General features: G+C 48.2%; 1 protein-coding gene across 1 annotated transcript in view; it reads right to left on the reverse strand.

Moving 5' to 3' along the window:
- The window catches only part of LOC144144308 (ras-related protein Rap1-like), a 96,725-nt gene extending 83,400 nt beyond the window's left edge, over nucleotides 1-13,325 (reverse strand). Inside the window, exon 1 of the mRNA XM_077675693.1 lies at nucleotides 12,609-13,325. Coding sequence (XP_077531819.1) covers nucleotides 12,609-12,750 — 142 coding nt within the window. The 5' untranslated portion in view covers nucleotides 12,751-13,325. The remainder of the gene's footprint in view (nucleotides 1-12,608) is intronic.
- Between the last annotated feature and the right edge of the window lie 1,572 nt (nucleotides 13,326-14,897).

The following is a 14,897-nucleotide window of genomic DNA, read 5'->3' on the forward strand; positions in this document are numbered from 1 at the left end:
TGTTGGCCAGGCTTGTGAATGGCCTTGCTCCACGTGAGGAGCTCCCAAAAGATACAAAGACAAAAACCGAGTGCGTGTGAGTGTGCGCCTCGGGAGGAGCGCCAGGTGTCGGTCAGGCTTGTGCATGGCCTAGCTCCACGTGAGGAGCTCTCAAAAATACAAAGAGAAAACCCCAGTGCATGTTAGCGTGCGCCTCGTGAGGAGCGCCCGGTGTCAGCCAGGCTTGTGCGTGGCCTTGCTCTACGTGAGGATCTCGCAAAAATACGAAGACAAAAACCGAGTGCATGTGAGCGTGCGTGTCATGAGGAGCGCCCGGTGTCGGCAGGCTTGTGCGTGGCCTTGCTCCACGTGAGGATCTCGCAAAAATACGAAGACAAAAAACCGAGTGCATGTGAGCATGCGCCACGTGTGCAGCGTCCGGTGTCGGCCAGGTTTGTGCGTGGCGTTGCTCCACGTGAGGAGCTCGCAAAAGATACAAAGACAAAAACCGAGTGCGTGTGAGTGTGCGCCTCGTGAGGAGCGCCCGGCGTCGCCAGGTGCCTTCCAGCTCGACCCTCAAGAACGCTCTGCCTAGCGTTCGTGGCGTGATCTCTCGCGGGCAAGTACGTTCGCGCCTGAAGTGGGGAGGACAGACGCCGAGTTCCCGCTACAGACGCCGAGTTCGCGAAGTCAGTTGCCGCGGGGTCTAGCGCGCGCTAACGCGGTCCACTTTGGGAGACACGTGAAAGCCTGCGGAGAAAATGATCCGGGCCTGCCAGTCATGGGTAACTTTCACCATCAAGTAGGGAAATCCGTGTTAGGTGCAACAGCCGGGTCTCCGACGAACGGAGAGGGGCTGCCGGCTCTGCTGTTTGTCTAGCCTTGCACTGCTAGTGCAAGCTGTGCCAATTTTTCTTTTTATATTTGAAGTACAATTTCGCGTCTCATCATGCACGTGGGCGGCCAGCAAGGTCCGGTCGGGCACAAACGCCGGCGAAAAGGGCACGAGCAGCGCCCCCTTCTCCCACCTCGCCCGGTCCCTGGGCGAGGAGGAGCGGCGGCGCTAGGGGTTTAGTTCGTGCCGGTTCCGAGTCAAGAGATCCAAAGAGTCAAAAGATCCAACGAGTCAAAAGGTCCAATATTGGATCTTTTGACGCAGTGGATCTTTTGACTCGTTGGATTTTTTGATTCACTGTGGACCTTTTGACCCATTGGACCTTTTGACTCGTTGGATATTTTGACTCGGATTGGACCTTTTGACGCGGCTAATGCGAGTGAAAAGATCCAACGAGTCAAGAGGTTTAATATTAGACATTCTGACTTGTATCCTTTGACGTGGCTAAGGCCAGCCATGTGATTTAGTCTCTCTATGGGCCTCAGTTTGGCGCACTTGTGTTTGATAAGGGTCAAAAATATATAGTTCCGTTATCTCTTCGCTTTCCCTACCAGGAGCGTTTTATTTCGTTCTAAGTACCAATTTCAGAGCCATATGGTAGTTTTTTTTTTCAAGTATATGCATGTTGCTCTCATACAAAAGTACGCTTGCGTCATGGGCTTGAGAAACTATTTCACTGTTAATCGCACCTTAACAATGCCATTTACCGGCTCCGGTCTCTTCAGTTTTCGACAGGGAGCTTTCGATACAAAAACCAATTCAAGCACATGTTTTAGGCAGCAAGATATGTGCGTCGTGGCAGTTGCAGGCACAAAAATCGTACTTATTTAATACACGTGTTCCTGCTCGTAATTCTGCATTATTTTAACGTAGTGAAAGGGTTATGCGGCCTTACCAAATGAAGCACTCTTTATCTGCGGAATAGTTGCCGGAATAACTGTAGCTTTGAGATAATATTATTGTTGCATATATCGTTTTCTTTCTAGCGACTTATCACCATATCTTTGTTTAAAAATCAGTGAAGGTAACAATTTTTTTTTCCAAATTCGAGTACCAGTGGTAGCAGCTGCGGATAGGAGCCAGTCGCTTTCTAACTCAACCACAAAGCTTGTAATTTTTTGGCATTTCGCATCCATGTGATCTTCTGTTTGCTGATAAAGCAACACACATAATGTCTTACTACCAATGCTTTACCAAGGGCACCTTCTACCCCGCCGGACATTTCCGTCCCGACGCCACCCCTATTTCCAGGAAATCGGTGTTTTTAGTGTGTTTGTGATTTGAAATACCCAAAGGCATTTTTAATGCTTGCTGGAACACACATAGATTTAATTTGCTGAAAGGAGAGCTCATTTGTAATTTTTATCGCTTTTCCTCAAAGCACACTGGTCATAATTTGGCCGTGGCTTTGTTCGTATCCGAGACCAATGTCATCATCACCTCCCCACCGGCTGTGCCTCTTTATCTGCACAAAAGGGAAAAATCACTGATGGAAGCGAAGCCAGACAAGGAGGGGTTGGCACTACATTATTGAGAGTGTCAAAAAAAGAGACACGCGGACTGCAACTAGCAGCTTCAGGTTATCATGACGTGCTTCGACTTGGATCGCCTGGAAACCTAGTAACGAGTTTCCCAAAATGTAGCAATGTAGCACTGATATTCTAGCTCTTGATTTTTCTGTGGGTGTAATAATAAGCCGTATAATGGTCATTTATTTGATGGCTGTTGACTTTGATTAACAAGACGCAGCAAGAACATTTGTCCGGAATATTTGCAGCGGCAATCATACAAGTCAGCGCAGCGTAGCCGAAAATGAGCGACATGGGGTCGTGGCTCGTTGACATCACTGAAGCTCACATTCTACACAAGCAATAACTACCACGCTATTGTAATGTAATAGTATCCAATGACAGAGCAACGAGAAAAGAGAACAACCTGAGAAAATAATGAGAAATAAAAAAAGCTTGATGAATGGTGTTGTTCATGCCGTTCAAATTAGCCACGGCTTAATTAGGAGCGCCAAGTGCATAGCTTCTATATTTAGAAGTGAAAGTTCGGGTATGGGAGCCAATACGGCACTAAAAATACAATAAAATGACGTAATTCATAAATTGCAAAACCTAGCCATGGCTCCGAAGGTTCCCATAATTCCTTGGACCTTCTGACTCGATTTCGCAGTAATTGGATCTTTTGACTCGCTTTGGACCTTTTGACTCGTTGGATCTTCTGACTCGGCTGTCACATAATTATTGGATCTTTTGACTCTTTGGACCTTTTGACTCTTTGGATCTCTTGACCATAAGCGGTTCGTGCCCGGCGGCGCGTCGGCCCGCGAGTCGACGCAAGGCGTGGCGTAGCTGCCGGGCGAACGCGCTCGCAGAAAGAGGAAAATGGGATCCCCACAAGCTCTAGATCTTATAGTTTCTATGGCTTGGGGACCTGGTAGGGCAACGTGGCAATCTCGAAACTGCATACACAGCGAGTCGAGCGAAACTACCTTTCATTACGCGTTGTAACTGCACAACGATCGCTGCTGAGGGAACTGCAGTTAGCCGGAGTTGTGCACCCCGAAAGCTTTCGAGAAGAAGATTCTTAAACGGCTCCCAGTCGCATGACTGATCAGAGAGAGAGAGAGAGAGAGAGAGAGAGAGAGAGAGAGAGAGAGAGAGAGAGAGAGAGAGAGAGAGAGAGAGAGAGAGAGAGAGAGAGAGAGAGACTTTATTTCAAAAGTCTGCTTGAGTGCGTTGGGTGAGCGGCAGCCGCAGCCTGAACCAAATGCGCCAACCTGGTCCAAGCTATGCCCCGAAAGGTTCACCACGGACATTGACGGGGCGCTCTTTTGACGCTCGATTAAGCGGCAGCGGAAAGAACACGTTAACAGAGCCACAGCCGCGAGCGTGCGGTCCCCAAGAAAAATATCTCAGCGAGGATCACACGCAAGCAGCGCCGTTAAATGTGCGTCCTGCGGCAGCTCTTGTGTCCCATATTTTGTGTCCCAGCTAGAAAAAACTCGGCCCCGCTTTAAGCTAATGCGCACAAAGCAGGGAAGATGCGCCTCGAGGGAAGAATGGGCCTCGTGCAGAGATGCACGGATTCTCTAGCAGAAACAGGAGGCTGATGTCCAACTGCGGGCAAGCGGAATAAACGCTGGTGAACTTCGACCCAGAAGAGAGCTAGGAAAGAAATGAACCTTGAAAAAAATTGGCCGTGTACCTGCTCCTTTCGTTGAAAATGTCGACAAAAGACGATATTCTTTGTCAACATTTGCCAAGTGAACGCCTCCCTTCGCTTTCCCGCTCACCTCTCATTTGTTCCTCTTGCGTCGCGCTCCTCCGTAGGTAAACACGCTAAAGGTTTGCTTAAGTCAATTTAAAGTTACCGCGTTTCACTGCTCCAGGCCGCGTGTCTCAATGCCGTAGCTGCCGTACGGCGGAGATGCGCGCGAATCGAGGCGCCCTACTGTAACGTTTATAGAACCGCGTTGCCCTAGCCCACGTGCGTTCCAAGCAGTACGTCGAACCTATCTAGTGGGACCTTTCGTCACTGTTGCCGCTTGATTTCTTAAGATGCCCTCAGAAGCTATAGTGGTGCTGGCGACAGCAGGCGACAGTGCGATTTCTTTTTTTCTGCAGTAGATGTAGTATTTCATTTCGCAAACATCAAGCATCCAGAATTTTTTTTGTAAAGGAACACTGTAAATATCCATTTTGTATCAATTTTCTCCCTTTTATTTGCGTAATGTCTTGTTCTTGCTCAGCAATGTTGACAAGTATGAGCATATAAACCGGACTTAGATGTTTGAATTTGGTTGTTGTGAGTACATAATACTATTGCGCAGACTTCGTTTCGCTTCGGCCGGGTGGCTGAATCGAGTCACAGACAGATCAAAATTTCTGGGGTTAAGTATCCCAAGAAGGACTGTCGTCTTTAAAACAAATACTCAGCGTTGTGCCCCTCTTGTGCTTCTCTGTGGGCGTGGAACACTGTGGCAGCCTTCGGAGTACGCAGACACTCTGCTCAGTGCGTGCCCGGATTTCTTGTGTTGGAACGTCCGATGCGTTCGCATTGATTTACGAACGCGTAATATCCTTTGCGTAGTACACCCCACCCCCCCCCCCCCCACACACACACTCACACACAGCCGATTGCAGCATTTTCGGTAATAATCGGTATAACAGTGTAATTGGAGACAATCAGTCAGAGGAAATCTAGGAAAAAAATTTATAAACTGAAACATTAAAAATTTTACAGAAATGAACTAAGTAAAGAAAAAAAACGCTACTTATACATCTCACCCCAATACGGAGACAAAGAACAAAAAGCATGGAAAAAAGAAGAGTGGGAACACGAATAAAGAAGTAGGAAGAACGGGTCAACCTACACTCTAAGAAATCGGGGGAGCAGTTGAAGAGTCCAACCGTCATTGTACTCTTGCAAGCGTTGGTGGACTCCCCTCGAAAGCTGCGGGGAGTTGGATGCAATGCTCGCTCCCCATGAGGAGGAGAGCAAAACTGACCGCGTACTCTTCTCGTGCGCGGCGGAGTGCAGCCCCAGTTCTGCTCCCGCACCAGTGAAGAGTAAACCTGCGCATCGTCTCCCATCTCCAGTACGAAGAGTAGAATTGCAATTTCATTCTTGTCCAGTGCGGGAGTAAGCATGGAGATGCACTCCTGCCATCTGCGCACACCAACTCATCAGCGATGTTTTATTTGCATACGAATATATTATATAAAGCGGTTGTGTAAAAAGCGCCCGATTACTTCTGCCGCGCATTCTAAACGTGCAAGAATATGAATTCGTGTAACGATTGATCGCAGCGTTCAGTGGCGGCAGGCGGCAAACCGAAGGAACTAATCTACGGACCGCTGCAGACGGTCGCTTTGAAAGAGTTTGATAGACGTACGCTTGTCCCGCGCCTAGTCGAGCTAAAAAAAACGGATTGTAAATCTGAGATCGATTGAGAAAAATGATGTTGCAAGAAGTGAAGTCCGCGCCCGTCTGATAGCTCAAGCTGCAAGCGCAACACGAACCCGACCCAACAACCGTGGCTAGTGTCGCCGAGATAGGCATGTAGTACATACGATAGCTTTTATTAGGTTAAATAAAGAAAATCCGTATACATAACTGGTATTAACAGCAATATGGGGCCTATCTGCAAGATCGGAGTGTGAGGAACAGGCGATACCACTGCGAGGGCATCTCAAATACACCCTCTACGGTGAAAACTATCTCGTCGGCTGACGAGCGACGATAAAAGCGTACACACCGATCGGTTGCTGGAACTCAAGCGCCTTTGTTAAAGGAGTACTGACACGAAATTTCAAAGCTGAGATAACTATGTAAAACGCTTCCTTTTTATCAGGAGATATCTCCCAGCAAGTTTCAACAGCAACCGTTCAGCGAAACATATTTAAAATCCATTTTAATCTTCGCCCGCACGAGAAAGCCCAGAGCGGGCCGACGTGACATCATCTGCTACGTGCCCCAAACTGCCGACGTCGGGGCTCCCGTGACGAAGCCGACGCGCTGGCTGTGGTTGGCGCGCGCTGCTCGGGCGTGTGTACACGTCATGGTTTTGGGACTGACGTCATGCTGCCCGGGCCTGTGGGGACGGCGAAAACCTCGGCCGGTCTGGGCGCGCGCGTGCGCTCGCTCGCGCGCGCTTCTAGAGAGGCAGCGATACGGCAAGAATGGTGACGTCATGTTATACATGCTGTCATGGCGGCCGCTCGGCGTTTTTCAGTCGAAACCGAAACTGGCACGAATAAACGACGCCGTAAATGAATGTTTACGCTGCGCTCGGCCGTCTAATCTGTCATTCTATGATTAGTGGGCTGGTAGGCACGCATAGCAGCGAAAAAAACGTAACATAAAAATTTCGTGTCAGTACTCCTTTAAGCAAAGAGAAATGATGACCCCCCCCGCGCGGCGGCGCAGGCGTGGATCACGATACGTAACGCGTCGTACATCCGGGGGATCAGGTAACGCGAACCGCCCGAGCAAGCGTGATTTGAAAGGCACCTTCAGCGAGCCACGAAGTGCGCGTGTTCTGCAAAAACCTACACAGGCGGTGAACCCGCCAAGGCCGGACGGGCGACTTACAGGCCGCGCCTGACCGTGATGTCAATGTGCTACGAACGAAGTGGGCTTTCAAACAGACGCTTCGTGCAACATGGGAAGTTGGACCTGCCCTTATCGTCATACTTGCTTCGACACAGTATACGACGCGTGTTGGCTAACTGCTGGCTGCTTGTGCGTCAGCGCGACATCATGCACACGCGAGCAAGTCGTATATTCGTTCATTCGTGCGTGCGTGCGTGCGTGGTACTAGTTTTTCTTTCGGACGAACATCACAGCGGCGCCAGCGCTGAGGCCGATTTCGGAACTATGCGCACTGTGTAGCGATGCGCGCGCTATGGCCGGACTGTATCCGCGGCCGTTGCAGGCTTCGCGCCTTGAGCTTGGGATCTTTCGCAGCTATTAGGACCTTGGATTTATCTACCGGACGAAGAACCGCTGGCGGGAAGTAGAGGTAAGCCATTAGTTACTCGTATTCTTGTCTTGTGTATTTAACGAAGCAGAGTTACTCTCGGTACTTCGGTCCGCGGAAGCGGTTAGTCCTAACGTTTTCGTGACTGATTTTGACCGTTGCTTAGTTTTGAAGGGCGGCTTTTGTACCCGTGTGCAAACAGCGTCGATTCTTGCACCGTTTCAATCCCTTTGATTTGTGAAGTGTTGGTATCCTTGTGGAATGTTTTCGCAGGTAGGAAGCATGGTCGCGCGAGTAGTCGCAGCGCTACGCTCGGCGGCTAGGGTTATAGTGGCGGCCGTGCAGTAGCTGTGGCTACCTGCGCGGCTCCAAAGAATTGCGTACAATAATAGGCTGAGTGATAGGAGCGCGTCTAGCGCGTGGTAGTCACTAAATTACAATAATTTTAGTGACCGCCGCGCGTACAGCAGCAGACTGAAATGCTGTTCAGACAAGTTTTTTTACGTTTTGCTTGAGGGCAGGATGGACGGAAATGGGACTTTTCGGGGCGTGCTCACCGCACTGTTAAGGGGTAATTAAATGCGTCTAAGGCGATGAGCGACGCGAGAAACCTCACTCAGTGTGTACGGCAAACAGGTATTGTGTGCGACACAGACAAGCGAAAATTTATTACACAGGCCGCTGACGGCGGCGACAGCGGCAGGCGACGGGCCGTCGCCGTCGCGGGTTTATTCCCGGACAGAACCAGCCCACAAGCGAGGGGCAGCAACGACGACTAAGGGCATTGGCAGCAATGCATTACTTTTTTTCGTTTGTCGCTGTCGCCCACACTGTTTGTTGTACCCATTACATTACTTTTTTCGCGTCGGTTGTCGCCGTCGCTCGAGCGTTCGAGCATTCTGATCGTTCAATAACGAGCCCATTGGTTCTCATCAAATGTTGCGATCTGCAGCGTGCATGCAACGAAGCGTACTCGAGAATGGAGGCTATATGACCCATTAGCAACTTTTCCACGCTAGTCTTGTGAACGTATAATTGGCCCTACGTTGCAGTCGGCTGAGGACAAAATCCAATGCAAATTATTCAGGGATTATAACCTTACAAAAAGAGTTATGTTTCCTTAAATTTTGTGCAATGTTTTTATACCGGGAACGATAGCGGGGTAAACAGTTGAAGCTACGGACACGTAAGCACTAATGGGTTTGGGGCGCAGTGCGTAGGCAGACAGCTGTAGGGCGCGCTGTCTGACATGACATTGGCCAAGTGGTACAATGAGCGTGGTGGCATCCAAGGTCACCACATCCGCATCTAGACTGGTTACTGCGCCAAGCAGTATGGCATTCCAATACGGGTTAAGTGCGTGCTCTCGGCGCAAAAACTAATCTATCACCCAATAAACTTCATTTAACGTTGTCAAACTCGTTAATATTTTTTTCATTGTAGAACTTATCTTTGCTGTCCCCCTCTTTCTGTCTATGTAGGAACCACGGGAAGACGCTACTTGCCCGAAGATTTTTTTTTTTTTGAGAGAGAGGGAGATCCCCGAGGCGTCAGCAGCAGTGGCCATCGCATTCAAGACACTTCTCCTCACACCCTTGGACATCGTGGATGGGTTCCCATTGCTGCTGTCTGTGTTTTGGCCGTTCATTGTGTAATACGCTTCAAAGGCGAAGCGCACCTTCTTGCTTCTGTAGACGTTACTTTGGCTCAAGCACGGTGCCCTGGTCGGTACTGTTCTGGAGGCCGCCACCAACATTATGAAGCAGTCAGCTCGAACGTGTTTGTTTTTAATACCAAGTTATGCCGTTTTAAATCTTACTAGCGCATCCTCATTTGAGAACCACCCGCCTAAAAAACCCAGTGGGAATGTTTCCTGCGGTTTCCTATTGTACCACCAAAATATATCTGTTGCAAAGTTGCCGTGTCAATGGCTTTGTATCTTTGTGTTGATTGCACCTTGTAATGCGTTAATAGTAATCCACGCTGAATTGTTTTAGTCCCAGATTTTTCTTTCGCAAAATTTATTTGTAAATATTTTTTGTATGTGCTAAATAAGAGCTGGCTTTTCCAGTCCATGTGAAGCACTCACTGATGTACTAAGGCCATTTTGTTTTATGTTAATACTGTTAACTATTCTCCCACTGCTGTATTTCTACTGACGCTTTTCGTGCTAATACCAGTACCTTTTTATTTGTGGATGTTAATGTCATTTTTATCGTCATAATTTAATGTTTGTATTTCAGTGTTTTCAATTGCTTTGCTGCATTTTTATTTGTGAATTTTTTCTTGGATGTATCCTAAATAGGCGCTACGTCTCCTGTGTGCATGTGGAGTAGGAACCGTTGGTATGCCGTGATATTTTAATTCCCAATAAATTGCATTTTGTGTTAAATTGCAGAATGAACCGATTGTTGTGGTATTTTGAAAAATAAAGTCTGAGCTTGTTTTTTCTTCTTTTGCATGTTTCAAAATGGCTTGTCCTGTTTTGTTTGCTTGTAACTGCCTATAGTACCATCGTGGGGGAGGGGGGGGGGGTCTAGTAGCAGGCGGAGCGAAAGCACGCTGCCTCGCGGGGAATAGCAGAACGCTCTTGAGGCGTAACGAGATGCTTTTCAAGAGAGAGTAGTAGTACCCGTCTGCAGTATCCGGGAACGCCGCCAATAGAGCTTATTTACGCCTAAAGGGAGTGACGGAACGCTGCCTTGGAGATGGCATTGCAATTCCCACACAGGGTTCAAGTACTCCGCTTCGAAAGCAGCAAGTAAATCCCACGGGGAGTGTTTCGCCTCTCGTTCGGCTGCCACGCGCTACTCCTCGGAAGAGTCGCCCAATGCTTCCAAAGGGAGTGAAATATGGGACAAAAGTTTTTACTCCTAGACAGAGTGCCCAGAACTCCTCGATTTCTTAGAGTGTGTATAACAATGTATAATCAGCGTAAATAATGCTCTTAATCGTTATGAAGCCGTAAACGAAGATAATTGGTACAACAGAGTTTTGTAAAACGAAAAAAAAATACAAAAAATACAAAAATATATTTTTTTGCAAAACGAAAACAAAACAAACAAAATTAACGAGTCATAATATGAGCCACACAGCTCTTCCCCCCAAAGTAAAGACCAAATTGAAAAAAAATGCAGGAAAGAAGCGTTGGAAAGACGAATCAAGAACAGGAAAAGCGGGCCAACGGTGTCACGGCCTGCAATCATACGAAAACGCATAATTGGTAAAATTAACATATTTGCTAGAATCCATGATGACAGAATTCAGATTGAAAGAATTAGCCTTTGGTAACACTCTCAGCTATAATCCATTCACAAAAGACTTCTTAACAAAAAAAAAACACGCAAGAACTATTAAACAGCCTCCAAATTTCGTGATGAAGTGACGTAATATAGGCAGGAACCACGTGGTTTGAGTCCAGCACTAAGAACGCTGTGTTAAGCGCACGTCAGCATTCAGTTGACACAATCAGACAAGCAAACAGACTACAATCGCCCATACATCTTCCTTGACATTGGCTTTTATCGGCGGACTCCAGTCGCGCCAACCGGATTTGGCGACGTCATAGAGAAATCCCCGAAAGGTGGCTGTGCAGTCGCCGCTGCTTCGTCCGCTATGCCCTTAATGTCGAGGTAATGTCTTCAAATGTTGTGATAAAATTGGATCATTGTGACTGGAACTGGCATTTTGTCTTCATGATTCCTTTATACGGTATAGTAGCACGAATGAAGCTAATTTGTCGAACGGAATAGGAAAAAGTCCAAAAAAATATAAAAAAGTGAAAAATGAGAACTTTACGAAGATAAGTTACGAAACCAAGGAATATATATCTTATACACGTAAGCAAAAAGTGAAGGCAGAAATGAAAAATCCCGGAAAAAAGGGCTTTGGAAACACGAATAAAAATAGCGAAAACGGCCAATCGTGTGCCGCCCTGTATTTTCACGGAAATACATAATTTATGAGTGTAACTGATTTAATCATTATAATACCAAAAATAAAGTTAACTGGTTGAATAGAATTCTGAAAATCTGAAAACTACGAGAATGAAAAGTAAAATATTAGGACATTGAACTAAGAAAATCAAAATATGTACATTAAACACCCCCCCCCCCCCCTTTAAGAAAACTAAGGTAAAAATAAAATGTCCTGAAAACAACGACGGGAAAAGGAATAAACATATTGTGGAAACATACCAACCGGGGCATGTTCCTTGCATCTGCCCGAAATTACACTATCGATGAAATTCAGAATCCGAATCGCTGTAACAGAGTAAATGTAAGCACATCACAGGCAAAAACAAACAAACAAAGAAAATCTTTAAAAGAATAAAACAACATAACGTATTCGGGCACTAATAACGAAATGTGGCTATAAATATCCCAATGGAGACAAGTGGCGTAAGAGTGCTCCGCGTCCGAATTTATGCGCATTTCTTTTTTTACTTCTTGCTTGACTTCTTGCTTACTTCTTGCTTTACTTCTTGATTGAACTGGTTGACTAACAGAAATGATTGACCTGTTTGGGCGTTTTTTAAACTCTTTGCTAAAACGCCTAGGGGTATCTAGTACGCAACACTGTGAAGGGTTCCAGAGTACGCGCATTTCTCCTGGATGGTCCTCCTCCTGGTCGGGCACCGAAGTTGGTTTTGCTCGAAGTTTGTGATCGGCCGCTTTACGATGACTCCAGAAAGTAGCAAGTATGCCATCCAAGCGGTCTTACCCGTGTAAAAGGGTAAAATCTCGTCGCCTGCTTGAACAAGCACAACCGAAAACAAATTCTGGGTATCAGGTTGTTAATTTGCATAAGCGGTGAGCACTACGCTGTGTCATGCATGGCCGCAGAAGCGAATCACACTACGAGCGAAGGTACTGCAGGGAGACAGGCCCCCCCGCAGCTAGAAAACCGCGAACCAGCGGCCGAAGTAGGCGGATCTGCAGTGTCTTCATCTACCCACGTGTTCGGTTTGTCAGCCCAGCCGCTTTCTACGAGCCACCCTAAGGTACAAGGGTTTGGTGCTGGGCCTGTTAATGCGTATACGTGGATGAAACGATGGGACCCAGCCTTGAGGACGCGCACACGAAGCGTATGTGTTGCCCCGCTCTCTCCTTGTGCACGCGTCTTCGAGTCTGAGTGCCGTCGTTTTTTTACCCAAAGGCCCCGGTCAGAGACAACCAAGACGCTGCTGTCGAGTTCAGGTGGCTCACACAGAGGAACGATAGGGCTTTCCGGGGAGGGACCCACCTGGAGTCTGCACGGAGTGCCTGTAGCAGTCCTCGACGGTGGGCTTGTACGTGACGGAGAAGACGCTCTCCAGGAACTGCACGATTAGCGAAGTCTTGCCCACGCCCCCGGCTCCCAGCACCACCAGCTTGTTCTCGCGCATGCCGGGCTGTTCCCCGCCGCCCGCCGCCACTTCCTCGATCACCGAACTTTTCCGCCGGGCCCCATGGCGAAGACACGCGAACGGCGCCGTCTTCTCCTCCGCCGGCTCTCGGAAGGACGCCGTTTTTCCTCGGCGGCGCGCACCTCCCCGCCGCGAGATCAATCACGCATCGCCGCTCCTTCCCGGCTGCGGTGGCCGCGAGACGTGGCACACGCAGTTGGTCGTCGCGAAGATATCGTACGGGCTTAAAGTCGCCCTCGTAGTTCGATTATATGGCGCTTTCTTCGGTATGCTTGTGGGCGCACTGCACGGAAGAGCTGAAGCTCGGTGTCGCAGAAGCGCGCGTCTCTCGCTGGTGTCGTTCGTCCGCGTATTGCGCCGTATTCTAGAGATCAGTGGGTCGGGCTCGTAATATCGACCGCACGAAGCGATGCACAAGCTTGTCTCGTGAAAAGAGAAACTTAAACAAGCCGCACGGACACCCGTAGGGTCTGTACTGAGCAAGGCGACATTAACAAGTGGAAAGTCAGCCGAGTGCGAAGAGTGCGTTGCGCGGTCTTTTGGTTCCACTTAGTTGTGTCGTCTGCTCGAGGAGCGAGCAGGGAGTCGGATGCACCGACGGCACGCCGCGAACACCTTGTAGGCGAGAGCACGGACAACGCTTCATCACGCGGGGAGGCAACATGGCGGCGCTAATCGATTTTTAGCCCATCGAGAGAAAAAAAAGACTTCTGAGTACCGCTCCACGTTCCTTTATCGTTGAACGCTGATACGATTCAACATTACTAGCTAATTTAGTTTCATTATACGTAAAAATACACGCACCGCTAATAGCTGTAAAAAGCGAAGTTTGTTCCGCAGTAAACCTCTGTTTTTCTTTTATTTTAATAAAATAATTCTGAAGTGGGCGGTTGAATTAGTGTTTGCAACTAAACCAAACTGCAATACATTTGTTCAGCAAGACGCAGTTTACACTTTCTTGGGCCTTCTGTTTACTTGGAAACAAAATATAGCAACCACTTATTGCGTCACGTGCCCATTCACCTGCGCATAGACGCACGAATAACTATAAAGATAAGGGCGGCCGTGCTCTGGCGCCTCACAGCGACTCCCCACTGCACAGTGGGAAGGCGGGAGTGGCGTCGCCGATTTCCATGGCAACCACCAGTTGCGTCTTCTCCGCGTTCCGGCCCGACTGCGGGAGATACAGCGACGAGGGGGATGGCAGCAGAACACGAGCGCGAAAGAGAGGCGGGGCGCTTGGCTCGAGAATAGCAACACAGTTGCCGGGCTATGCTTCGGCTCCTGATAACCCTCACTAAACGGGCGGGTGGGAGGTAGGGAGCCCGCCCACGTTCAAGTCAGCCTGCCCCCGCTTCGCCTTGAAATAAAAAAAAAAAGAATCATTTAAACCAGCTCCAGGGGATACGGCATTCGTCGATGTCACGTGACGTAGCTGTAGCACACTCGTTTAACTCAAAGGCCACAGTAGCAGCTCATTCACGAGTGAGCATTCCGCTCCACCACTTCGGCGTTTCGCCGTACGCCGTCCCAATGCTTCACAGGCTTCTTGCTATTTACCGGCGGCTGGGTCTAAGTCCTTACTGGAACATAGATGTCGTTCAAGGGCATGCCCACCTTCGTTTTGGCTTCAGAAACGGACAGCTTCCATATATGCCGCACTATTATTCGGGAGAAGGTACATTCTGCTCCCTACCTTGATATTTTCAGCTTTCGCGACACCATTTAGCACTTTCCCTGCGCAGTATCTGGGATTCAAAGTATTTGCAGTTATTGTATTGATTTCTATGAAGTTAGAAGATTCCAAGTACTTTCTGGCGTGATTCCCTGCTATTTCTCAAGGCCACAACAAAAACCACTGCCCGGGTGACTTTGCGGCTAACGGTAGGCTTGGCTCTCACTTTAGCTGATTTTTGTGTTCCACTTTGGGAGGCAAAGAATCAAGCGAAAGAGTCTGATGTCGCCATCTCACTTTTCTTCGCTGTACGAACCTTAATCTACCACATCTGCACTTAAATTGAGTTTGAATTCGGATAAATAATAGTTTTTGGAACATGCCTAATTCTTAACGTTGAGTAAAACTCCCGCCAACATAAAGAAATTGTATATTAAAATGAGCCTATGTA

The sequence above is a fragment of the Haemaphysalis longicornis genome, unplaced genomic scaffold (genome assembly GCF_048455015.1).
Source record: "Haemaphysalis longicornis isolate Haplotype H1 unplaced genomic scaffold, Haemaphysalis longicornis Haplotype H1 scaffold_7, whole genome shotgun sequence".
Classification (NCBI taxonomy): domain Eukaryota; kingdom Metazoa; phylum Arthropoda; class Arachnida; order Ixodida; family Ixodidae; genus Haemaphysalis; species Haemaphysalis longicornis.